At 32.9% G+C, this 27820-nt stretch overlaps 2 protein-coding genes across 23 annotated transcripts in view; both read right to left on the bottom strand.

Moving 5' to 3' along the window:
* Nucleotides 1-20196, bottom strand: part of LOC105342902 (dopamine receptor 2) — a 32824-nt gene extending 12628 nt beyond the window's left edge. For 2 of the 5 annotated variants that reach the window (XM_020073194.3, XM_011450002.4), the window contains exons 1-2: nucleotides 19995-20196; nucleotides 1677-1730 (exon numbers count right to left, since the gene is read on the bottom strand). The gene's annotated coding sequence lies outside the window, so the exon portion shown is untranslated. Of the gene's footprint in view, nucleotides 1-1676; nucleotides 1731-7931; nucleotides 8076-19994 lie in introns of those variants that run through there. The other 3 variants (XM_034474492.2, XM_011450003.4, XM_066068112.1) reach the window with 2 other exon arrangements.
* A 3484-nt stretch (nucleotides 20197-23680) lies between these two features.
* Nucleotides 23681-27820, bottom strand: part of LOC105342903 (cGMP-specific 3',5'-cyclic phosphodiesterase) — a 31435-nt gene continuing 27295 nt past the window's right edge. For 9 of the 18 annotated variants that reach the window (XM_066068236.1, XM_011450009.4, XM_066068240.1 and 6 more), the window contains 3 exons: nucleotides 26791-26908; nucleotides 25786-25874; nucleotides 23681-25255 (listed from right to left, as the gene is read on the bottom strand). In XM_066068236.1, coding sequence (XP_065924308.1) covers nucleotides 25181-25255; nucleotides 25786-25874; nucleotides 26791-26908 — 282 coding nt within the window. In that variant the 3' untranslated portion in view covers nucleotides 23681-25180. Of the gene's footprint in view, nucleotides 25256-25785; nucleotides 25875-26790; nucleotides 26909-27323; nucleotides 27424-27820 lie in introns of all 18 variants that reach the window. The other 9 variants (XR_010708274.1, XR_010708273.1, XM_066068243.1 and 6 more) reach the window with 9 other exon arrangements.

The following is a 27820-nucleotide window of genomic DNA, read 5'->3' as shown; positions in this document are numbered from 1 at the left end:
TTACTACCCACATAAAACGCGCCCAGTCGTAAAATTGCATAGGCTAATATCAGACAGTCTAAACAGTGCAGGCAAATATAGATCGCATTAGTTCAGATAACCTATGTGTAATATATTTACTTTTTCAATATTTGATATGTTTAATAGAAGGTGATATGGGACACTTTGCAGATATTAATAGAATTAAATGTGGGTGAAAGTGCATCGTTAATTACATTTAAAAATTCGTCAAATTTTAAACCATATTGATAAAAAGTATTTTCTAATTAAGCATTCTTAGAACTATAAAAGTTGTCAAAACCCCCAAATGGTTTCGAACACATGACTTACAGATGAATAATTGACGTTCTGCTCTATAGCGGCCAGTCGTTTGAAATCACGAATTCGTAAGGGGATATATATTAGTTTATATTCTCTAAGTCATCATTATTACATTGTTAAAAAAAAATAACTTCAGAATATTGGGATTAACATACCCCCTTCCCTGGCAAATTATATTCTTACAAATCCTAGAAAAAATATATATTGTTCATAGTTTTCTTTTTCCCTTTGCGATCGATTGAGTGCAAATATACCGGTGTTATTAATTTTGGACAGTTATTATCTTATGTTTGAAGTAAAAATATCGAATTGTTGTCAACAGTTCCTACAGAAATGCTTTAACATGATTGAGTTATAACATGTTTATACAAAACGAATTGTAAATGCTATTACACTTTTTGTTTCTTATCTCTCTCGTTTTATGCTTGCTTTCATCACGCACACTATTCAGTCATCAGTTTTTACGCTTGAAATTGGTCTCACTAAAAAATATTATAAAATTTGCGTACATTTTACCATACTTTTTTTTTGAATTTCATTACCTTTTCATTTGCAAAAACAAAACACTTATCACCTGGACAGGTATATCCCAATCAGCACAACCTGTAGATGCACAGGGATTTCTATCATGGCTATTTTTTTTTCGCAGGCTATCGCACGCTTCGTTGAATAATCCCACTTCGCATTCATTTCATAATTACAGGAAGTAAACATTAAGATGCGGTTAACAAACTTCCTGTTGAAACAGATATTAATCATCTACATCGGATGGAGCTACAGCTTATGTCCTATCACTCTTTTTTTTCTCGTCCGTTGCCATTAAAAATCTTAAACAAACTATACGTGCAAAAAACACTGGTTTTAAAGTTAAAGTTACGGAATATCAGTATAGACTCTCCAAAAACACCGTCAATGCAAGACAAACGACCTGGGTATCAAATCGTTAAAGTACATCATTAAATACCTTGCTGCAAAATCAGCTCACATGCAGATCAAAAGTTTGTAAAAAAAAAAAAAAAACCCAAACAAACCATAAGGTACATATAAGATGTTTCGCACTCGTACTTCTATGATGAAAATTGTTGACAGGAAACGGAAAAATAGAAAGTGCTAAGAATGTAAATATGTTAATATATTTGTACTAGAGTTTTCACTGAGTTTAAAATATGAAAAAATTATAAAAAAAGAACAAAAAAACAAAAACAAAAACAAAAACAAAAAACAAACAAAACAAAACAAAATTTAAAAAAGGAAAATCGAAAGAGATAACTAACAAATCGAACGCAATTATTTTGGATTTGATATAGACAAGATATCCATTTTAAATAGAATTTATTTACACTTAGAAGACTTACTGTTTTTTGGTGTATGCTGTCTTTGGATCCTAATTCCAGAGTTATTCCGTCTACCTAAGGATATAGCAAAAAACCACCTATTTACTCCATTTCCAGCTAGCGTTACAGCTATTAACACAAAAACACAGAAACACTTTTCGAGAATATAAAAAAAACTCTCAAAGTCCAAAAGCTGAACGAGGGTTTGGAAAGGAGCACAAGAGCCCGACTTTCTCTCTATCTTCAATCAATTGAACTAATGCAACAGATAAGAGGGGAGAAGCGAGAAGCGCATCTGAGGACGAGACTCGAGTTACGGAATACTAGAGCATTGACCAAGAAAAGTTCTAAGAGGATGGAAGCATTTGTTGCAGGCTCTCTCTCTCTCTCTCTGACTGAAGAGCAGATACAGGCTATTTCTATGTATGTACATCATTAGCGGACAGCAATTTGTCTTCATATCGTAATGATCTTAATGTATTTACAAACAAATATGATTATTTCTTCTCGAAACCCACGAGTAATTTTGTTTATAATGAGAAGAGGAAACACTTGGTTACCAAGCGTCGGGCTTATACATGAACAAATTTTAAAAGAAAATTTCAAAATTATCTAAAACTGATTAGTTTTGTTACATTTCTGAAAATTAAAGCACAAAATGGGAATTTTTCAATGTTCTATACTCTACATTTCTAGAAACACATTATCATAGATGTATCCAACTGTTCTTTTTAGTACACCAAGAAGTTGCATGATCTCTGTCCCAAATCAACGCCAAATGTATCATATGCATACGGATAAACGGTTCAATATCATTACGGCCATGTAAATAAATAGTAAATGATAAATAATAGCGCCAAAACCAGTGTATCTAAGTAGGCATGCAAAAAACTTGGTGTGTTTTTGCGCGGGAAGCAATATGGTTAAAACCAATCAAGCAACCACCTTCCCTCTCTGTCTTCTTATGCCAAACTAACTTTGCGGCAATAAATCATTTCTGATCGGTATCAGAATCCGTTAGCCATTTACTGGACGCACCTGCATTAGTCTAGACTGACCATTCGGAGCTAATTAACTCAGAATCTACCTATAGGTGGCTCTTTAGCAGATAATTAAGAGGAACGGTCAGCGAACTTACATATGACGTCATTCATATCTATAGCCGTTGTGTGTCATCTTCTTAATTGATTGCATATTACAATGAACATTGCATCCAAACTTGAAAAGATTCATTAATCACGGTGCAACATTTATGGCTAGATATTGATTTTTTAAAATTTTAATTGTGAGTCGCGTACGTATAATACATTGATTCTTTAATTCTTACGTATGTTATAGGAATAACTTCCAGAAAATTATTAAGGTTTTTTTATGACTGCGAACATTTGTTGCATTTTGATCAACGAAAAATCAAAACAGTAGCAAAAGAAAGGATATTAAATCAGTTTTACTTCGTAGATATATGATATTATGAGAAAAATATTGACAAATCTTCAATTAGTTCAAGCTTTTAATGTGATTTAACTGTAAACGACGTGATTCTACATTCATCTACATGAATGTGACCCTTAAACTAAAAGGTAAAAGAAAAAAAAAATGACTTATGGCATGCACACACAAATTCAGTGTAATTTTATTGCTCGTTAAGCTGATGAGTGTCATATTACCAGAACTATGAAGAAAACTGTCGTATGAAATCACCCTATAATTATTTGTGAAACATCTGCCTTTGTGTCTGCGAGTCTCAATCTTTTACCCTCTCTTGGGTCGCCAGTACTTTGATTTTTAAGCGTCTATAATAATTGTTTGTTCTTTTGCTGTACATAGCAATCTTTCCCTCAGTATTCCAGACAGAATTCAAACTTTGTCGTGCCACGCGCCTAAATGTCGTCAACCAGCTTCAAGCTTACTCGATTACAGAGTACAAGGCTCGCATTGTTCTGTGTAATCGCCATGTTGACAAAATACCTCACGCGATCCCCCTTGACCAAGCTAATCAAGCAATCAGCAGCACTACTGTGTGTAATTAGTACATACTAATTACTTCGACTGGTGGCGCTATGGTGCTCTCGTCTTGTTCCCCTACATTTGTAGCTTGTCCGGTATTGTGTGTTTTACTGCTAAAAATCACGCAGAGCTTGCTTCACTCGTTTACTTACAATTCCGCTGTTCTCTGTTCTCATCAAAAAATAGAAAAATGAGATTGGATATCCTGGTTAAGGTCACTATTCTATCATAATTTTTATATGGATTAAAAATGATATTTTGATCAACCGTGCGATTATATTAGAGCGTGATTAGGAACAGATTAATATAAATGGACGGAACTCTACTATTTCAAGGCCACGCTTAGAATAATGTTCATTAAGGCTGAAGAAGGGTTTAATTATTTTAAGCATCTAGTTAAATGTTGCCCTTGAATTCCTACTCTGTCGTTGATTAAAAAGCACTAATAGAGCAATGATTTACGCCGAATTTATCATCAAAATTTGATACATTATTGAAAATTTTTAGTCGTAACCTTGAGAAATCCCAAAATACATGCAAATTATGACCGTAATCTCTTTCCTGCATCGGATTTGCAGCAAGACCGAATCAATTTCTCAAAACAAAGAAAAGGTTACAAAGAAACCAACAAATGTATAACGCATTCGGTTCATTCGATTCCAGGGTTCCTTTTTTTTTTATTCGAATTTTGCTTCCGGAGATCTTCAAATTAAGAAGACATTTTCCGTCAGTATGATCATTAGTGATTTTTAAGGCGAGCCCCAAACGTGCCGAGTAGACAATTCTCAGACACGAAATGATGCCCTGTCACCACCAAGGTGTCCTTAGCCGCAGTTTCGTACAACAACCCATCATCCATCAGAACAATTTGTCGACGTGAACAGAGGCATGTGCTTGGTTGACAAAATTGTGGGAAAACATTAATGTTTCATTGGAAGTTTGCATTTCTTTGCTGTATCTTTGTTGTTGTTTTCTTTAGTTTTAAGATTGGAGGAGATGTGCTTGGTACTACATCGGGTCTGACTAACTAGTAGTAGTAATTTTGTAGTAGACAAAAATGAAAAATAGGATTCCTATCTTGTCGAAGACACTTCTCATTAGTTCCTACATATTTATTTTAAAATTCTTACATTGTACATTAAGATATAATTACAACTGTGTTTCAACAGAGACATAAATAACAGAGATTGTAGTTGATAATACATCTATTAATCATGGTTTAATTAACTCTTGATATAATGATATTTGTTTACCCTTTGTAGTAACCATTAAATAAACATTTCACAAAATCTATTAAGTATCTTTGCATAAAGATAATTCTTTCAGAATATGTTAAATTGCTTCCGATTGGTATTTTTATCTTTTTATCTACAAGAATGATTTAGAATATTTCCGTTACGATTTTTCATGCAATTTGAAATGAAGATATACACGGTTGCTTCAGCAAAACAGATTTATAAACACGTCATAAGCAAGTTATCCAAAGAGAACAGGAAATCTATGTTTAAAGCTTTTTGTTAAAAAATGAAGGTAAAACAAACGTGTTTTTATCTATTAAAAGTTCTAAATCTTTGCATTATAGAACCTGGTGAAAAGAGAAACGCCCCTACTTCAACATGTCCAATCTGTACGGATAACGTGGGCTCAGCGTTATGCACCATTTAGTCCTATCTGTTATCGATATTTCAGAGAGAGAGAGAGAGAGAGAGAGAGAGAGAGGGGTGGAGAGGTGTATACACTTCCAAAGCTATTAACAATGTACAATTTCTGATTGCGCACCCAGTCACATTTCTTTTTTCTCTTTCGGGGCATCTGTTGTGTATTATGTTGGGTTGTGGTATTACATGATTAGCCTATTGCTAGATAGCACAAAACTTAATTGATCAATTTCATGAAGTGTGTGTTCCTTCGCTTACTTTTTATTTAATGAACCACTAACACAAAAACTGGAAATGTTTCTCGTGCTCCGTGAAAAAGATGAAACACAGATGTTTGAAACTACTGACATTACAAAAAATATACAGTCCGATTTTTTCTTGATTATTACATTTTTTCGTGAAAGGTCAACGCTGGGAATGTCATAACATCCGATATCATCAAATTTATTTCACTAAATAGATGATGTAATTTGTCGGACATAAAATGATTAAGCGATGAAATCTAAAGTTCGTTGTGCTAAGTCGTTTTTTATATGCAATGTGGCAAAGGGAATATCTTGATTAAACAAATTCGTATTGCAATATTACATAATTGTTAGAATCAAACTTTTTTTGATAGAAAAAAGTAAAATGTGACAAAAATGAATATTACTACGTACTGAAAAACACATTTTTCATCTTCTTAGTCAATATTGATCTTTGTATTTCATCCCCCCTTATTTTATTCACCAAGACATAATCGTCTAATCTCGATGAGCAATATTCTGCGATTGCGTAAAGAAGCACTTCAGATGCATTTAACTGCACGATGACTTAAGTGGACCGTTTTCTCCGGCTTTGTTTGATGTTGTGTATTACAATTATGATATCTCGCGTAGGTTTGTCAATCAAATAAAATAATGAATCGGAGGCACGTCCTTTTGATCATGAAAGACAAAGATGCAAACAGGCCTTGTGGCTGCATGGTACGGCACTTGAAAAGTTTATAAAAACATGAGAGAAAGTTGTTTTGAATGATACAGGTTCTAGGGGCTTTGGATTTTACACCACTAAGTCATGACATATTGCTAGAGGAGCAAGCAGAAGACATAGCACACAAGCAGAAGATCGATCTTCAGACTTACACCTGTTAAGGTCACGTGGTTATCAAAACAATCTTATAATAAATACCAACCACTTTCCAGTTCCATCAAAACAGGTATACAAGCGATTTACATGAAGATGCTACCAGAAAACAATAGACAATGGATGTAGTCAATAAGCTGAACTCGTGAAAAACAGGGGGAAAAATGACAATCATTCCGAGGTAAAAATGCGGCAATGTCAATTATTTGAAGAGTTTTCATTTCGAAGCAATAGTCTAATAGCCTTCGAATATATGCATTGTTTCAATGCTATGGAGAGCTAACATGGAGGATCATTTCAGAATGCCATTACTGAGCCACCTGCACCAGTGGATGCCTCGTTGGTTTGTTATTTTAAAGTTCATTAGTCATGTTAGTTCTGAAAGATACTATTTACGGTAAAATGAGTTTCCAAACCGAATGAACCGTCATACTTTGAGCAACTTCTGATAGAATGAAGATACTGATTAACTATGAGTGAAATAGAATTTTAATAAAAGTGTTAACCTTGGTGAAAAAAGTCTTATAATAAAAGCTACGGTAATAAAAGAATGTTTGGTCGTTAAGTTATGCATCTATATATATTAAGTAGGAGTTAAGTCGATTTTCTAATTTTATTCGACATAAAAATTGATTAAGTTCAAGGTCATCCAATTAAATATGACACAAGAGTGCAACAAAACACCATACATCGCAAATATTCTATCTGGAGAATTACAAATATATTCATTCAAAGAATGAAAAGAAAAGATTAGATTAAAATCATGGAGGACAGACAAGTTTAAACATCTATGATATGGAATAAACACACAGTTTTTGGCTTACTAGTGACTTTTCCTCTGGTTATGCCAACAGATCCGAAAACGTAAAAACTTTTGGTTTAAAATTCTTAGATTTCTGATCATACATGTGCATTAACGAAATGCGAAACGATCGATTACATTCAAGAATATAAGGTTTAAAACTACTTCCTTCTGAATAAACTGATTCCCTCTAAATACTAATTACGAGGGTGGTATTATGAGTGATCGTTCTTGGCGGCTTACGTGGTTTTCATTATGCAGTTTATTGTTATAATATAGAATAATTAGCACATTCTTCTGTGTCAAGATTCCCGCCAGTCTGCAGTTGTATCAATCATGTCTTGTCCACGCCGTCCAACGAACCCAAAAGAAATAAAGAAATGGGGGAATCTCTGAGACAAAGCCAGAACGCTTGGCACCGAGATAGGTTCAAGCGAGATCAAACGTTTGTCACTCAGGTTGTCAACAAACATATGGATATAAAAAAGACCAAAGATATGATACGGAATCTCATTCTCATGAGCAGTGAACCTGGAGATGATACTCGTTGCTATTTCAAAGTCACCCCGGCAAAATAAAGAAAAAAAAAAACCGGGGAAAGTAAAGAGAAAATAGAAAATTGTGTCCACCTATTCACAAAATTAAATACTCATTAGAAAATAATAAGAACGAACGATTACTTACAAAACTACAGTGGCAAATCCTGTTTCATGTGGACAGCCAGTGAGCTCATCTGCTCACCTAATTGTTGTCTGTGCATTATTTCAGAGTTTACCATAAATTTTTATTTTCGAAAATCGGTTTCTGGTCAAGAAATGGAACTAAACAGGGTTGCATGAGTGTATATAAACAGTTATTTGGTCATGAAACGTATTAAAAGACCTAGCTATGGCGATAATTTTTTCAGGATACAGAAAGATCAAAAAGTACACTTCATTATAAACAATTTAAAGACGCTTAAAAATAGTCGTCATTTCCACAATACGTGCTTAACATTAAGATCCATGTAATGATAAGAATACAAGTCTGATTCAGTCATTGTTTCTGATCGATTTAAAACACAATTACATTTGTGTTTTTTACTTTAAGTACATACATAAATCACGTGACTACAAGATTCAATGTCGTAATAACGCTTGGTCAGGAGCTATCGCATCGTTTTGCTATGTTTTCTATTAGCAAAATGTGTATCCCAGCAAAGCGCAGTATTCCTGGGGGAAATGGTGCCAAACCGATTTAAAAGATGTATGTACCAGACCCAAATATTGCAGACAAAAATGAAAATAAAATCCCATTGCTTTATGAAGAATTCCATTGTTCAATCAATTGGTTATTTTGTGGTTAGAAAAAATCCTTGCCCGTCTTCGGCGATAGACAACTTTATAGCTTTGCGTATAATTGGTTGGAAATTTCAAACCTAGCTATGTGCAGAAAGAGGCAGGCTTTATTTTAAGGCTAGTTTATGGCCAAGGAGATCAGAGGAGAAAAAATGATAACAAGTCTTGCCAAAGAAATGATTGACAGTCAACGATCCTTAAAATTTTTATCGATTCAAGATCAGGGGAAGTGGTAAATCAAAAGCCCCCCTCTTTAACTAGAAGCTTCTTACATTGCACCAGCCAGGATGGCTCATTGGTCAATTCCGGAATCGGAAACCACTTCCAAATCGTTTGGTCGTCATCGTCTGTCATTTCTATTTCTAGCCGCATACGAGAAAAGACGAGTCGGCTTATTTCTTCCTGAACTTTGCAAAATCGCTTTGCGTTTGGTATAATCAAATGTTTTTCGAAAATCTTTGAGGTTCTTGCCATTGGTTTTTGGTTTCCTTGATTAGAGCTCAATTGTTTGATTCTTTTTTTCTTGCTTTCTTTTGTATGAAAATTTGGAAAAACAAGGTCGTGAGATTTGATAAATATTTTGTGAAACTTTTGTTTGAAGATTTTTCCGGAGCTACTCACTTTCTCTAAACCATTGTATTCTAAGAACCTCAAGGGAAAACCATATGCTACAAAACAGATGTTCGTAAGGTATTTTCACCTCAGTGTGTGTATATCATGCAGGTCTGCGAAATGTCAAAATATTCTCGAAAATTACCAAACGCATTGACTAAATGTTGATTTACCGGATCATCAGATAATGATTGCAACAGCGGTGATTATTATTGTACTGTTACAGAAATGCATGTACCTACATGGACTATACTATTTTGGTCTTTAAGGGGGCATAATCACAGTTTTGGTCAAAGTTTATTTTTCTATTGGTATTGGCTAATACAGTGCAATAATAATGCATTTCTAATGGTCACCCAAACTTTTAATGTCAATTGTACAGTTTTAATGTCAATTGTACAGTTATAAGCAAGATACAGAGTTAACAATTCTTTGTTTTGTAAACAAGGCTCGTGTCATGTTTTTGTTTACATTGGTTCAATATACCAGTAAAAGTTCTTTCCCAAGAAGATTTTTCTATCTGCTAATTCGTTTTGAACATAAATAAACGGGTGTTTGCTTTATTCATTTTGGGTCTAAACTTGGAATATTCTTGTCAACATTCATAATAAACAATAACATTATCTGAGCTTTGTTTACATAACAAAAATCGTTAGCTTTGTATCTCGCCTATAACTCGATGACTGACACCCAAATCTTGGTTACTTTTTAGAAATGGAATAGAATTCATTAACACATTAATCATTCAAAGTAAATTTATTAGCAATATTAATCACATTGTAACTCGTACAATTTTAACCTACTTCTGATATCGAATGAAAAGAATAGATCGATACTATTTCGGTTAATTATACACAAGAGATCTCATTTCATCAAAATTAGAAAGTAAGCCATTATTATATAGGTATTAATTGGTCCATCACAATGAGAAATTTTTAAGAACATTATATAGAACGATTCGCCATCATACTGTTCAACTTTTGAAATTGTAAGTGTCGATTAGACCCGGGTCATTAGATCTAGAGTGATTAAGTACTTTCTGTGAACTGTTAAGGACTGAAGTATAATAGCAGAAACCGGTAACGGGTCAAATTGGTAAAGGAGTGAAAGTGTGATACGTACATGTATTTCCTTAACAACGTCAAACTTAAACTTATTGAATGCCTGTATTAATAATGCGTCAATAAAAGTTGCGAAGTTCGAATATCGCGTCTATACTTATATACATTGTACATCATTAACCTTTCAAAATTGGTAAAAAAAAATATGTCAGTTTTATAAATATAATGTCTTTTGTGCTCGTTACACGTTTTTTTCTTCTTATGGGAATCAGTCAAAAGAATTCCCTTTACAACAAGGCCCTGGACTTTCAGTAGGATGTACATATCTATTTCTTGCGTCAGTACAAGTTAAAAATGACGCTGGTTTCATGCGAAATATACACCGATTGTGTGGTCTTAGCTCAAAAGTCCTACAAATCTTGCTGATTTCAAAGAGCCATGGCCGAGTGGCCTACAATGAAATAGACAGGCTTACGTCACATTGCCGTTTGACACAACTACCCAAAGTCCAAGCTCTTGTTAAAATGGTGCTAGAGGACATGCGGACAATCAACACAGAACGTCTTACAATAGGGAAACACTTCAATTAGTACATTATCTCTCAATTCAATTTCAATTCAATTTAATACAAATACAAATACAAACACCATGCATACAAATCTAAGATGACGTTGCATACATAATTATGACTGTAGTTTGAATTACATGTTTAATTATTGCACAAAACTGCAATATTTGGCGATTATTTTTCATACATATATTCACTGTATTATTTATATCAAAACTTATCAATTGTTTAAAGTATTTTTTTCTTTTAGCTTTTTCTTGTTTCTAACCCCCTCCCTCCCCCCCCCCCCCGCCCCGTTTGATTTTCTTATCAATCACTGAGAGGGGCTTTCATACTTACAAGCAGGATATCTGGTCATGCCAAACTTTGGGTAGTATGTAATTAGATACACGATAAACTAATGTCCAATCTTAACGATAATAGAAGAGGTCTGTAGGTAAATAATTCAAATTGTCTAATCTTAACAATGATAGGATTCAAAAGGTTATACATTTAAAATGTGTCTAGTAAAGTACAAATAAATACCGGGTATATCTTACGCTAGTAATTTTGCCAGTCACTGGGGAATATTTCGCTAAAACTGCGTACGTAAACACAAGCATGTGATATCAAAGAATACACAAGTATACCCCCTGTGTTGGATATCTATTAAGTATTCGTAGATAAATGACGGAAGGTTTTCGATCCAGCCAATGGAGAAAAGAGTACATAATATGAATCTCTCATGCAAAGTTCTCAATCCTTAATCGCCTGTCAAGAAAACTCTTGTAAAAGACAAAAGGATATTTAAATCATGGCCATGATTACATAGTCTCGAGATTTTGTGAAAATGTAATTTTTGGGGATAATTTCTTTTTTTGGTAGAGCATGCACTTCCAATATTTTGATGACTCTCTCTGTTAAAAGTCTATCAAAAATGGTTTACTTTTAAAAGCATAAAGTTAAAGGACATCATATTTCAGTCACAGTGTCGTTGCAATTGAAATAAACGAAGGAAGAGTCTATTGCTTAACCCAGTCAGGCAGTTCGGAAAACAAAGTCCGGTTAGACTCTACCAGAAATAAATGACTTCCCAACAGTTTATATATATATATATATATATATATATATATATATATATATATATATATATATATATATATATATATATATATATATATATATATATATATATATATATATATATATATATATATATATACATGTATAATAAAAAATAACAGAAAGCCGATTCAAAACTCTACCGGTTTCATTATAATCGTTAGGAGTTTTGAACAATCACAATATATGCCACTTTGTGTTTACGATGTCGTTAGCTTAAATAGCTTAGTTTGAATTACAATGGGTTGCAGTGATATAAGATGACTTGATTTGATCTTTATGTTCCATTCAAGAAATCTCATATTGTTAAACATTTTATGCTGATTTCGTTATTAAAACAAGAAATTTGATATCTGTTGTGACCATTGCAAAAAAAGCAATAATAACTTATCATAAGTAACATGTTTACGGATACTCCGATGCCGAATTCATATAGTAGCTCACATAAACATTTTCAATAAGCTGAAAGAAATACATGCATCAATCGTTACAAATACATCATTTTTTTTTACAAACACGCCAAATCGTTCATAACTTACATTATCAATCATTCGTGTGTACATACCTGTGATTTTTAAAAGAAGTGACCCATAAGGATGTATTCATATCAATTTGATGAACTAGGGAGAACACAGGACTATTATCTCGTAATCTGGAATATCGTATGGAGAAGAAACAAAGAGCCAGACATTCAAAATCATCATCCTTTATGAGTGAATTGAAACATTAATAACCTGCTTGCATCAATTTTAGTAATCTCAATTTCGACATAGAGCCAATAAACATTGTTCAAAAGGCAATGTCCCCAGAAATAAAATATACCCTTGACGTCCACTTCACTATATAATTTCGGATTCTTCTGATATAGTATCCTAGTATATTAAACGATCCCATAACAATGAAGTTACAAAATTCTATCAATCAATATACATGTAAAATGCATGATTTTTTTAATCGTTGAAACCTAAAAATGTTTTTCAAATAATACCGTGTTTTTCATAAGTTTTTTTACGTTTGAATTAAAGAAATGGTTATACATACTGCATGCTAAATCTTTAAATCTAGGATCTCAAAACTTGTCCCCAGTCGACTCTAGGATAGAATTTTGGGTTTGGGGATCAAGTAGATTTCCAGATTTCTTATCAATGAATATACAGAGTTTTTGAAAACAATGCTACTTACATGTAGATCTATAGATTTAGTCGCAAAAAATACAGGGTCATTATGTGAGGCATTTCGTTCAAGGCATGAGAGTTTATCTATATTTCATGCGCTTGAAAATCAAATCAGAGCCTTTCCTACCGTCTCCAGAAACAACATACACCAAAAAATAAAATTTGATTAAACCTGTAGGACAGCCAGATATCTGAAACGCTGTTTATCGCTTCGAAGTCTGCCCCTGTCGTGGCCAAAACGCCTTAAAATTATTTTGCCCCAGCTATTCTCTCAAAAACCATACAGATGGAATATTATTATTTACAGACACTTTGAAGTTCGAAGTTTTTCCGTTTTTTTTATGGCTCTTGTCGATTTCTTTATTATAAAATATTACATAAATGTATATTTCATTAAATAAGTTCAAAACTACTAGTACCCGGTATAATATTATCATAGTATTTGCTGTCTTGATGGAAGAACAGAGTCAAGTACATGCATTGCCTTTGTTAAACGTTATAGTTTGAGCCCAGATCCTCTTACATACGTAACAAAGATTTTGAACATTTCAAAACATCGGTTGATTTAATAGTATTTGAAGGAGAACTACATTTTGTACTTAATAATTCAGATATACATATACCACTGTTGACTGAAACTTGAAAATAATACACATTTGCAAATAACTTGAGAATCAGAAAATATCTTCGTACAGAAATGACCCAACCAACATTAAATCTAGAGAAATCTTCAAAATAACTATTAATGATCACCCTATAATCGTGTATGGTTTAAGTCAACTGAGTCACTCAGGTAAGCTGGCCTCCTTTAATCTTTATCAATTCATTTTGCCAATCGCAAAATATATAATTTGGGAATAAACTTACCATAAATCGATGAGATAAATTTTAATAAGTAACGATGCATCTGAATTTTTAGTGCCCCTAATATTATCATAACCTTTATTACACAGACACCTGACGTTACATATTTTTCTCATAAAAAAATAAATGCCCTTTTTATTATGAGAAAAATATATAACCTCAGGTGCCTGTGCTTTATTATCAGTTATTGTGACAATCTGAAAAACAGCATCATATGACTATAAAAATATATATGTACCTAAATTGACTTTGAACTCTTTTATTCCCATCCAATGAGCCCCTGGGTTTTAGAGAAAATCTACCAAGCTGATGGGTAAGGTACGATAAGTAAAGGGTCTCTACTTTAGTTGAATTCAAGACCTAAGGGTCAGCTTTTTCAAAAGTTACTGAAAGGACAATTAAAGGTATTGACCAGACAATGCGTTTGATTCTATATTCAAAAGAGTTACCTTTGACCTTGGGACCTCAAAATCAAAAGGATTCATCTACTCCTTAAGGGGCACTGTGTGCCAAGTTTGGTGTCTTTAAAACAATTATCACTTAGAACCATTTTAATAAGAGCTTGGACTTTGGGTAGTTGTGTCAAACATCACTGTGACGTAGGCCTGTTTATTTCACTGCTGGCCACTCAGCCATGGCTCTTTGAAACCAACAAGATTTGGCTTGCTTTTGAGCATTGCTTTTCACCTGTTTAATGCAAGAAATAGAGTCACATCCTACAGAATGTTAAAGGTCATGTTAAAATGGTTCTAATATGGTAGGCGGTTGTTACTTTCCTTTTCCAATAGTTTAACAATTGTTCTATTTTAATGAAGAATGAAGATTATCTTCTTCGGAGGTACTCGTGTAACAAGTTTGGTGTTTGTCAAAAAATGGTTCTTAAGACATACAACGGGCAAAGAAATTAAATTTCCGGTGTAGTTTGACCCTTGATCTTTGACACCTTGACCTCGAAATCAAAATGGGTCATCTATACTCCTCAAGGAGTATTAGTGCGCTTAAATGCATCGGTTCTTTGAAAATCTAAAATCCCCTCCCCTTCTGTTCATTCAGGTGTAAGTTGTAAGCAGTGGACAACTCTACCAACAGTCCGTGGAAAGTCTTACCCACCCACTCACCCATCTACATATTTTCTCATTTAAGAGATGTTTATCAATCTGTCAAATTACCTTTCTCAAACTAAAGATATGGTACTTAATGTGCAATGTACAACATATTAATGTAGACAAAATATTTACAAACACTTTGAAAGAGCAGAGATGAAAAAGGCCTGGGACAGACAATTTCATATATTCCGGTTTTCTTTGGAATACAGTCACAATGTGTGTCATCCAATTCCGAATCTGTCATTAATCTTTTTGTATCTATATTTTATATCTATACAGTGATATATATGTCATTGTTAATAAAGTAATGAATTTGACAATAATTCCGCAGTCACCCCTACCTTGGGCTGTAAGTAGAATTGTTCAATATCCTGAGAGTTCTTCAGACCCCTCACCTTAACAGAAACATTTCCTTGATCCATACGTCAGGATCAATTTAGTGGTTCGGTAGACAATTTTCCAGGGCTCTGCGTTTTCCATGTCATACCTTGAATACTATTAGTCAAATATATTGAAAGCCAGCCCGATCCAAAAAAAGAACCAAAAAAAACAAAAAACAAACAAAAACCAACAAAAAAAACCAACAAAAAAACAAAAACAAAATAAAACAAAAACAAAACAAAAAAACAAACAAACAAAGCAAACAATAGCCAAAATCCTAGATAGTGTGATTCTTTATCCTTGGTCAAAACTATACTAGTAACCTGTAATTGTTGTGTTGAAAGCTGCCAAATATGAACCTTGTTTTCTGCGGCTTTTACTCTTCGAGAAATTTTATGTTACTTTTCAATTTAATCACACCACATTACTCAAATCAAGAAGAGTTTTACGATTCTCATGCGACCGTTTATACCCGTGGGTCTTTTGTTATCACTTTTTTAATCTCGTGTTGGTTAATAATGAGAGTCAGTTTGTTGAATGAAGCAAAAGCAAACGAGAAACCATGATCAATAAATCTTTAATATATATATAATCTGTTTATCATATCTTAGTAGAATTAATCATTGTTCTATTTTGGTAAACCTGATGTATAGCAAGTCTGTACTAAAAAGGTAATAAATCTAATCGTTTTAACTGTTGTACCGTATTTGTTAGATTATAGGGGTATAACAATTATCGGAGAGATGGTGATTATGTGACTTTTCTGCAATGATTGCAAGAACTCAACTAACCTTTGACACATTGATTTTCTTTATTTCGTCACAGCATGCAGTTGGCTTATTGATTAAAACCGGGTCTAATCAAATCTTAGCATATTTAATACATGTAATAACAAATGTTTTCCTACTTATTCTTTAAGAAATCAAGTTATTCATATAGTTATCTAAATGGTATAAATATTATTATAATATATATTATATAATAAAGTGACAACATTCCCCCCCCCCCCAAGAAAGGTCAATGGTGTCTTATTAAATACTTTTGGGGGTCTATTAGAACCTTTTTAACAAGAGCTTGGACTTTGGGTAGTTGTGTTAAACAGCAATGTGACGTAGGCCTGTCTATTTCATTGTCAGCCACTCAGCCATGGCTCTCTGAAGTCAACAAGATTTGTCTGGCTTTTGAGCTAAGACTACGCAATCGGTGCATATTTCGCTTGAAACGGCGTCATTTATAACTTTTGTTTTGACGCAAGAAATAGACTGCTACGTCCTACTGAAAGTCCAAGGTCTTGTTAAAATGGTTCTATGTGAGAATCATTAATTGGTCGATCGAATTATCTAGAGCATGGACTGCACCAACTTCACGGAATGACGTCAGACTAACAAATTGTAAACTATCTGCACGTACAGGCACGGATCTACAAATTTTCTCCAGGGAGGTCGAACCTTTTCACAATAGTGTAATAGTAGTCAACTCATTATTTTTAAAAAAATATTATTATTGTAATTTTTTTATCTTTGCAAATTCTGGCCGCGAGGGGGGGGGGGGGGGGCGGGGGCATCCCCGCCCCCCCCCCCCCCCCCGCCTAAGATCCGCACATGACGTACAGGCCAAAGTGTGTCGAGTGTTTTCATATATGGAAGAATTTGCTGTTCCTTTTATACTACTTACTTCGGAAATATGTAGCAAGTTGTGTATTTTTTTTTGCAATGCTCGCTACCTTTACATCAAAAAAGCATTTTACTGTTTAAGACAGCTGGGTTGTCGAGGCCATTTTTAGACAATTTTAATCTCCCTTAAGGAAGGAGTCTTCTCGTAATCAAACATACTTCTTATAATAAGAAATTCATGAAATTTTGACACAGTCAAACGGATCATATAACCAAATGATTCTATCAGTTTAATCAAATTTGACCTTTTTGTTTTTGCATAAAGGTCAGGTCAAGGTCACTACCTTTTTCCTCAACATAAAGGATGATAAAAATAAGTGTAGCTCTTTGTAGTGCTGTAGACATTTGTTAAAGATTTGAAGATTCTATTCTTCAATGAAATGATAGAATATCAGAATGTCTATCAGCTTATACTACTAAATTGGAATAAATATTTATACTAAAATTGATATTGCTAAGCCCGCATTTCCTCTAATTTTCTTCAATTTTGAAGAAATTTTGATTATTTTTTTATGCTTCCAATAATAAAATATTTCTGATTTTTATGTGTTATGAAGACTTTATACAAAGATATCAATTGACAGAAAATCTAATATATTGAGCATTTAATAAGAGAGAAAAACTGATTTTTGTGATTTTTTTCACAAAAATCAATGTATTGTATGGGCGCTTTAAAAAGCTTATAAAAATATGATTTGATAGGCAAACCATATTTTTAAAACATATTCTGAAACACAAGTATCATATCGTTAGTTCACATCAGTAAAAAAATCCAACATTGTTATTGTTTTTAAAATGCTAAAACAGACTCATTAATCTGCAGCAATTCTGAATTGCGAAACGTGATATTTTCCTACGCCAATATTACGCAAAAAATATAGTCCTTGTTAGATTCTAAACATTGATTCCTTTTTCTATGCCAAGATGTATGATAGTAAAAAAGAAAGAAAATTATACTATTTTTATTTCCTTTCATCTTGATTTAATGAACAATTAATCAAATTTACGTTTGACAAGTCGAAAACCAGAAAAGACTCCTTCCTTAATAGGAGTGCTTAAATTATAACGATAAAGGAAATGAAAATTTTACAGCAAAAAAGACTTTTCTTCATTAAAGGTTTTAGTTAAAAAGAACTCATATCTAAAATCCAACGTAGGTCTAATAGTTTGAGCATTCAACCTTCTTCACTGAACAATTGTGTTTACCTAGAATAAACTACTCAAAACTAATTAATGAAAGTCAAACTATTCATCCTTTCTCGTTACGCCTATTAAATAAAATTCAAACAAAGCTCATTCAGAAAACAAGGAACTTTTTCTTTCATTACATTATATAATTTTCTAATGATATGGTTTCGTGTACTTACTTAGTTAATTAAGATTGCATCGTGCTCACACTATTCCTCGTATTTGCTGAGGACGTCACAATGTAAAGTTTCCATGTGTGATAAAGTGGTACATTGAGAAGAACCATTAGAAACATACACATACGCAATTCGGAAGTTTTCGGTTTTATAGCTGCATGATCAAATCAATTATGAAATTGGAAAGAAAACTTGTTTAAAGAAAAACGACTGTACACAGATTTCTATTGATATTGCAGCAGTAATTGGCAATCGATTTCTGAAACAGTAATCTACATATAATTATACATTTGATTTAGACATACTGTATAAATCCGGAGGCAATTTGTAGAATAAATCATCACAATTTTTTTCCAAGAGGGGAAGGGGCACTGTTTGAATTTGTAACAGCAACTGTATTCTTTTAATGTTATTTATAAGAGTATGAAACGCAGATTCATCTGCATAATTTTTCTGTTTTATTAACGATGCTTATCTTTTAATCAATTAAATGTCACCAAAAGGTAAAACGTGAAGTTTAGCTGATAAACTGCTCTAAGATGAAGGACGGTGCTTGAAATACAAGAACAAGCACATGGAATCTATGATTTAAAAGAATGCAAAAAAGGATCTTTACTCATGCAGAACAATCAAATATTTTTTAGATATGACTTTGTATTAACACTCCCTTCCTAATCAGTCCTTTTTCAAAAGGGTAATTCATAAAGACCTTATAGGATAAACTTTTACGAGTAACGGTTTTTATAAAACTTAAACCATATTTAATTTCTCAGATAAAATCATGAAAGAGTCTCAGCTAAATTCCCTCTGGCTTTTATATGAAAAAAAAAAGCATTTATCAGACAAGATTTCAACAATTAGTCCACAAATTGGGCAGAGATAACAAAAAACAGTGTAAATTGCTCAAGTATCAAAATATCAATTGAAAACCTTACACTGCACGGTAAATATTATCATTAGCATTCGGTGTGTTGAAAACATGTCCCTTGCCCATGTTGAAGGCGATAATCCCTCTGGGTCCTTTAAACCTTGCCTGATCAGTGCGATCTCTCTACCAGCTGGTGATAGATAATCGGCGACATTTTTTTACAAATGAGTGAATGTGCATGGAAATTGAATGTCCTTTTCATGTTCTTCATCTCATTCGTGTTTTTTTTCAAAATGAAGATATGAAAAGGTATACACGTAATTCTGTATTTCATATGACACATGCATCGATGTATAAATCTATCCATATGGCCATATGGAATGGGTGTCACATCAGGCAATATTCTATAAATTTTGACTGGTTTTACTGGCTGTCTTTCTTTACAGAATTAAAACTGACAATTTTTTGAAGTTATCATCGTTCACTCACCCCCACCCCCCAAAAAAACCCTCCTGGTCACAAAACAACAAGTATATATTGCATCTCCGGACAGAAATTACAACTTGACCTTACATTTAATTCATGGTTTTCAAATATACACTGGTATTACAGAATTCATGTGGTAACGTTTCCTTACCTTTCTGAATTGCCTCCAAACATGAATGAATGAATGCAGAATTAATTCACAGTGATGATTGCTCTCTAGGTCAAAACATGATTACGGCTTATTGAATGCCCCCGGATTGAGATCATTTAAAGACATTGTAAACTTGGACACGGTTAGACGGTTTATAGTCTGCCGATCACGGGGGAACACGATCCCTGGATTTATATGCTGTATATTTATATTTACACCAACAACTAGCTCTCGATGAGCCAGATCCTTAAGACGAGCCTGCAACGGGGAAATGACAAAAGGGGGGAGGGGGCAGTGGGGTAAAAAGAGAAAAATGCTAGTAATTGTGCTATCATACAATGGCGTCATTGTTTGTGGCGTAATAAAAGACATGTGCTCTCTTTTTTCATAATAAAAATATGCCAACCACGGTACCTCGAAATACGCCCTATCTGTTGCAATCCTTGAAAACTGAGAGGATGCCTAGAAGTCGACCATTGTGTGTAGTTGTATAGTGAATAGAAAATGACATTGAAAGTATAACGTATCGTGTATTTTTCTATAATGCGGCGGTTGACATAATGCATATAATTGAAAGAAATTACAACGATTTTTGGAGTCTTAAATACGTCGATCTAGATAATGGCGACCAAAACGTAAATCTGGGAATTATCGTTCTATCAGTAAATACCGGAGAAATGTGTCGGAAATTTGGTAAATTTTCCTTGTATGTAAGGACCCGAATTACTACTTAATCCCATAATGATGACATTCATCATAAAACCCGTTAAGAGATGTGTCGCCGTGACTAGTGTGAGGGGAACATTGGCCTCAGCTGTCCAAAGATGTCCCGACAAGACCATTATCTCGGTGCCGTGTTTCGGGGGTCGAAATCGATTTTCAATGTAATAATTCCTTTGTTATTGTTGTTGAATTTGTAAGCATTAAAGTTATTCTACAAAGAAAATATACCTTTAAGGGTACGATCCTCAAAATTGAACTGTTCATGAAATTGTACAAACATGTTTGTGTCGTATTTTTAAAGTTCAGGAGACAGCTATATCATAGAATTAATTGTCAATCTACAATGCTAACAATTTAATAAACCACCGCTAATTGAGTCAAATGTAGGGGAAAGAAGAGAATTATGTAAACATAAACATTGACATCAAACTCAGTATTAAAAATACTGCGACAAACGTTTATTCGCGACAACTTAATTTCGTGATGGATTTGGGGGTGGGGGGTGGGGGGGGGGGGTTAAACTGGTTCGCGGCGTCTTTAATCAACATTCAAGATATAGGTTATCTAGAAGAAAAGTATATAACAAAGACAACTAAGGATTTGTTCGTGACGAGAAATATTTGCGACGACGAGGCTATCACGGACCATGTGAAAAATTTCTCACACGCAAATAAAAGTTGGTTTGCAATAATAACTTTTTTGGGGGGTTAAAAAGCATAACGACGACCAACACTCATAAAGGTACAATTTGGTATTCATTGCAAATAGTTGATATCAAACATTTAGATAAAGGATATCCCTTATTACCACTAATTTGATTCTTATCAGTGACCTCGATGTTTTTTAAAACTTTTCAATTTTTGCAAATGGGTTATATAACAAAATCAACGGCTTGAAAACTGACCCCACTGGTTTAAAATAAAAATAACCTATTAAAAAAGATTAAATGTATGATTTATATATTTATTGATTTTCAGTTGTAATTAATAGTAAAATTGCCTGTATACCTCAATGACAACACCTATAAATTCAATTCAATTAGTGATACATGTACAATGAGTATTAGAATTGGTTATTTTTTTTTTAAATAATAAAAACACCAAAAGCAATGTTTCAGAATTTGTCTACATTTTCGATATGATTACCCGGGTATATTTCAAAAGAAAAATATACATCGTACATATTGACTTTTCTTATTTACGCACTTTCATTCCCGCAGTCTTTGATATTTAAAAAAAACATTTGTTTAGTGTATGTATATACACGTTAAAAACCTACAGACCTTCCCCATTTTTAAGTGTTAGGTATAAACATAAATAGGAATTTTAAAAAAATTATAAAATCTTGCAAAGGTAGAAGAGAACTCTCAAGTAAAAGATCCGTAATAGAACATAGAGTCAACAAAGGGTCCAAGAAAATTATTCCAAAAAAAAAAAGCTGATCGATTTTTGAAAAGTAAACTGTGTTATTCTATTTATATATTTATTTATTTTAATCCTAGAAAATCATTTTAGTAGTTGCCACCCACTTTCAAAATATCTGTTACGACCCTAAATATACATACATGTATTTTATTACATAAAACGATAAGATTGAAAGAAAAACCCAAAGATAAATTGATTCCTTTTTATTCATTCTTATAGATCAAAGATGTTATAGATACATGTAAGTAAAAAAAAAAAAATACGTTTAACTTTCCATACATCAATATAGCAGACTGACTCCCAAGTCTGCTGGGGAAATAAAACTTTCATTCAGTGACTGATGGGCATTTTTCGTTAAGAAATCCAAATGATACCAAGACCATGTGGTTTTCATACGATAACATGTGTCTGTTCTTTATTTATAGCTTGATAGATTTTTTTTTCAACATTTTCAGATTTAGTAACAAAACATAAAATAGAACTAGCGATTAAATCTACAAGATAAAAACAATGCTCTTGTTTTCATATTTTTTGTTCCCTGGTATCTTCGTTTTGTACAGAACACTTTCGTTTACATCGAGAGCATTTCATTGAAGAGCTGAATCTTTTAAATCATTTTCAGAAACGTGATAATAGTAGATAATATATTTCAACATCTTTTCATACTGTCATATACATTTTTGCCTGGTGAGATAGCTTCATTTCATCAAACGGTTTCAAAAGAGGCGTCATCTGTAGAAGTAATGGCAACCGATGGTATTCCAATGTCTCTCAAATGACAATTCATTATTGAATATATTGAAGAATATGATTACACACTGTATATATGAGCAAATTGATGACCAATAAGAGCAGTACCATTGTAAAAACCGACAGAACCTGTACGACTACTTTGAATACTGATACTGTACTTTATTGCAACATGCAGAGATCCAAAAAAATTCCAGGGGGGGGGGGGTGGGGGGTACATGGGATATAGTTTTGTTGGGTGAAGGGGAAGGGGGTGTCCGAGGCCTATTTTTGGTAATTTTATTATGTGAATTTAAGAAACTTGAATTTTTCAGGGGGGGGGGGGGTCCTGACTCCCCTCCCCCGGGATGTTGCAACCATTTGGTTTTCAGAAATACAATCAAATACACGCAGTGCTTTGTAAGCTCAAGATCAAATACATTTTAGGCGGGTAAAAAGAGTTCAAAATCTTTTAATGTTGTTGTAATTCACCAAATGTAAGCTAATGCAATTTTCAGATATTTAATTTTTTGACAAAACCAGATAGCTTCACTACATGTATAGTGACTTTGTTACTGATTATACATAATTTAAAAATATGTACACGGATTTTTGGTAAATTCCCTCAGTTTTTCTTTTCTAAAAAAGGCTAAATACATTGAAATAGTATCAGCTATATAAAATTTTCTTTCAAAGAAAGGCAACTCAGAAAGATAAAATATGTATTACCTACCCTAAAACGAGATAAGATTTTTAAAAAATATTACTAAATTGCAAAGTCAGTATAGATTAAAAAAGTAAAACACATAGGACATTTCAACAACCATTTAATGTAGATAACAACTACTAACAACTCATTATGTTAGAAATAAATTAGAAAGTATACAGGCGATTAATCTGAGTCATCCTGCTGATTGAAGCCTAAAAGACATTTTCTTACAATGTTATAAAGTCAGATCATCTTCTCTTCAACAGCATTAGACTTGGTTATCAATATATAAAAGATAGAATAATATCAGTTATCAAGGGTAATATTTCTTGCTTGAATACCATAAAAACTAAAACATTGTGATCAGCTAAATTCAATGTCACTCAAACATAGTACACACGGACACCTTTGTTCCAAGAATGTTATAAACATGCCTGTAGTTAGAATGCAAAGGTGGATTTTGAATAAAAACAATATACCGGTACTAAATAACAAATAACCACACATTTCTATACAGGATCTCAAGTATATGTATGGATTTAAACATTCTGATACATGTATTATTAATAAAGTAATACAAAAATATGTGACTAAGTTCTTTCTTCCATCAATACTAGTTCAAGAATTGCTTCACCTGAAAAAATACCCAATGGCCATGCAACTATTTCACAATATTATTACATGTACACGTATTCTTCAGATACAGAGCAATAAGTTACATCTGTTACCCTCTAGAATTGTCTATGGATTTCAAGACTTAACACATACTAAAGCTCCATGCACTCTTTCACAGTTCGGAGAACCTCATATACTGTATGTGCATGGTTATGTTTCAGCTATACATGTACTAATCAAAGTTTCACTCACACGTACCATCCATCATTCTATAAATCAAAGAAGATTTACATTAAGCTTTGTAGTTACACTTATTTGATAAATATATATATATATATACAGCTGGTTTTATCCTAGTACACTGTATGTCTACAAGTATTGATCTTGACATGAAATTGGAATAAAATAATAAATAATGAGAACTACAATCATTTAAAATATTTAAAAATGAATAAAATGAAAAACAGAGAGAGAGAGAGAGAGAGAGAGAGAGAGAGCAGTTATCACAACTACAATTTTTGTATCACAGTTTCAGTTATAAAAACATTCATATATACATCTAATGCTACCCTCTCTACCATTTAAAAAATATTTAACAACATACAGAAATATAAGACATTTAAAGTATTATGCTACTATAACAAACATTTTTTTTAGCTACCAGCTAATTAATATCGCAGAGACAAACAGTTCCCTTTTCTCTTTACAAGAGAATGTACAGTATACAGACTTGAACCATTAACAATATCAAGATCTCTGGAGAATTATGGACTGTTTTGCATACACATACACACTCCTGCTTAGAACAGTGAAGGATAGAAAAAAATAGTCTTAATCGAAGTTGGTACCTAACTTTTACACTAAACTTAAAGAAAAATGCACTGATTACAGTAAAGAAACGAATGCTAGGTTGCTTCGAGTCTCTTGTGAATTAGCAGTACACAAAGATGAATCTTGGATGTGGCCATTTCCTGCCGTGGGAATCCTCAGAGAAGAACACAGACTTTAGTTTTCTTAGGCTCCACAATTTTCACTTTCTTTTCAAACTGTACTTCAGGTTCCTTACAAGAAAAATAAAAGACATTTTAAAAACACAGTCAAAGAAGGAAAAACAAAGAAAATATATAGCCTAAAAACCAATTAAATAATGTTTCCAGAAATTGAAATTCTTAAAAGTTTTATACATTCCAAAATGAAAATAAAATGTGTGTAAACTGATAAGTATATACAAATAAAATCAAAACCACATCAAGAAAATAATGCATGCAGTCATTACAGAAAACTATAGTGGCTAGTGCAAAATTGCATTGTGAAATAATGGAGATATGTAGTTTTGAAATATGTTAATCTTTCAATCTCTACTTTTTTAAAATGTTACCCCCTCCTTTTTCAAAAAATCATGGCATAGGAAATTATAAAAATTTTCTTGGAATCAGAAAAATATGAAATAGCTGTTATCTATCAACAATGGAGAAATCAAAAGAGCAAAATAAAAATATAAACCACAATACAAGAAAGTAACTAATCTACATGCACTGAAATAAATAAGAACTAATATTGGCAATCTAGTTGGACTAAACAAATGAAGGACCTTTCTCTTGTGTTCTTTGCTATCGGACTTCTGGGGGAGACCATTTTGTTCGGGGCTGCGATTACGCTGGACCGGTTCAGAATCCTCATCTGGGTAAATATTGTGGTTAATTAGGTCATCTTAATTTAGTTACAATAAAGCTGTATAAAGCTAAACTGATTGATGCTTTTCACAGGTTGTTACCATTTTGTGTTCACATATTAATTGAAACACTAATATAGTTTATGGCAAATTCTTAATAATATTTCATATAGATAATTTTTTTGTTGGACAATATTTTATTGTTTGACATGTGTATAAAAAGACTTTGAAGGTTTTACGACAATGTTATTCATAGTTCTGGTCCTTCAAAATAAAATTTGAGCATTTATAAAATTAATGTACTGCATATCTGACAAGATTGTAAGTTTAGAAAAAAAACATACAAAAAGAAACAGTATGGGCAAAACAAATGTATGAAATGAAGAGAAAAATCCCCCAGTGTCAAACACACTCAAAATAAATTAAACAAAATAATGTACTATATAAAATTTTCATTCAAAATCATCATAATTTCTATATCTTAATGCATATAGGTATCTATCTACAAAATTAAAAACTGACTGAAACAAAACTTATACTTTATGTAAATTCAATGCTATTTTTTAATCAGTCTAAAATTCTAAATATTTCATTCACTAGACTTTCTTTTACAGGGAAAATATTAATATTAACTATGGAAACATTAAGAACAACCAAAAGTTTATCAATTTAAGTAAACCATATACATGTTCTATAGATTTAGTCAAGCCAACAGCTTTATATTAAAATTTGAAGATTGCACTTGATTAGTCATTGTGTATTAATTAATCAAAACATGTTAAAATTAGTAATAAAAGGTTAACATTAAAAGCTCACAGATTACTTTACAAGGAAATGCAAAGGCAGAGTGTGAAATTTGTGTTACAATGGAAACAACGTAATAAACTAATACAACAAAAGGCCAAAACATTTCTGGGTTCTAACCATTTATCTTCCCTGTTGTCTTACGTTCATGAACTTCCGCCAACTCCTGCCAGTGCTTCTTGTTGTCCATCACACCGTCGTACAACGGGCGCAAACTCTGATTCATCTCGGCAAACATCTGCCATATTTGCAATAAGAATAAAGTGAAATCAACAACACAGAAAATAATTTGCCGATCGATTCTAGAGATTGCTGTCATCATCATCATCGATCAATCAACCTGCTGTCTTGTTTTGGAGGCGAGGACAACATTAGGAGATAAACTACAAAATTACAACAACAATAACAATCGTATTTCCTGAGATTTTTTCTTGACCTTGGGAGGAACCAGATAACTAGCTTCTTTTTTTTGCCATCAACCATAAAACTGTTTCAAAATTTAATAACATTGACTAGCTTCTTTTTTTTTTTTTTTTTTTTGGCCATGAAATGAGCACAACAGGGAGACAAAATCATTCTGAGGAGAGGAGCAACTACAGCGTGTATGAAAACATCCCAGTAAGTGCGATAAAATTAGAAACAAAATATAGCACCGAGATGTAACGACTGAGGCGGTCGTTCCTGCCACTTCTCCTTATTCCTCAGACAGCCATCTAGCATTGGTTTCAAACCCCCAAATTCGTCAGTCAATGTCTGTGTAAGGTAAGAATTGAAACTTACATGATCAGTCACCCACCTTTATCAAAGACTGTAAAGCGTACCGCTCTCACCCTTACCCCTGAATTTTCCATCAGAAAATTGTACAGGAATTTATACCATTTTTGTCTCCAGACTGATACATGTATATCCAATCACTCGGTCAATATTGTTTGTGGTGCTCTCCAATTTATCAAAATTTTATATGAATATATCTATATAATATTCCATTTTGCCATATATAACACATGATCTTTTACTGTATAATCTCTCCAGTAACAAATAATTGAGATTAAGATTATAATTGTAGTACTGCAGGTATACATTTACTTCTTAGCTTGAATAAAGAAAGAGAATATTGATCAACTCATGTAACACTACAAAATAAAAGTGT

This window comes from Magallana gigas, chromosome 8 (assembly GCF_963853765.1).
Source record: "Magallana gigas chromosome 8, xbMagGiga1.1, whole genome shotgun sequence".
In the NCBI taxonomy this organism is placed as follows: domain Eukaryota; kingdom Metazoa; phylum Mollusca; class Bivalvia; order Ostreida; family Ostreidae; genus Magallana; species Magallana gigas.
The sequence above is the reverse complement of the archived record's forward strand: the minus strand, read 5'-3'. Positions and strand labels throughout refer to the sequence as shown.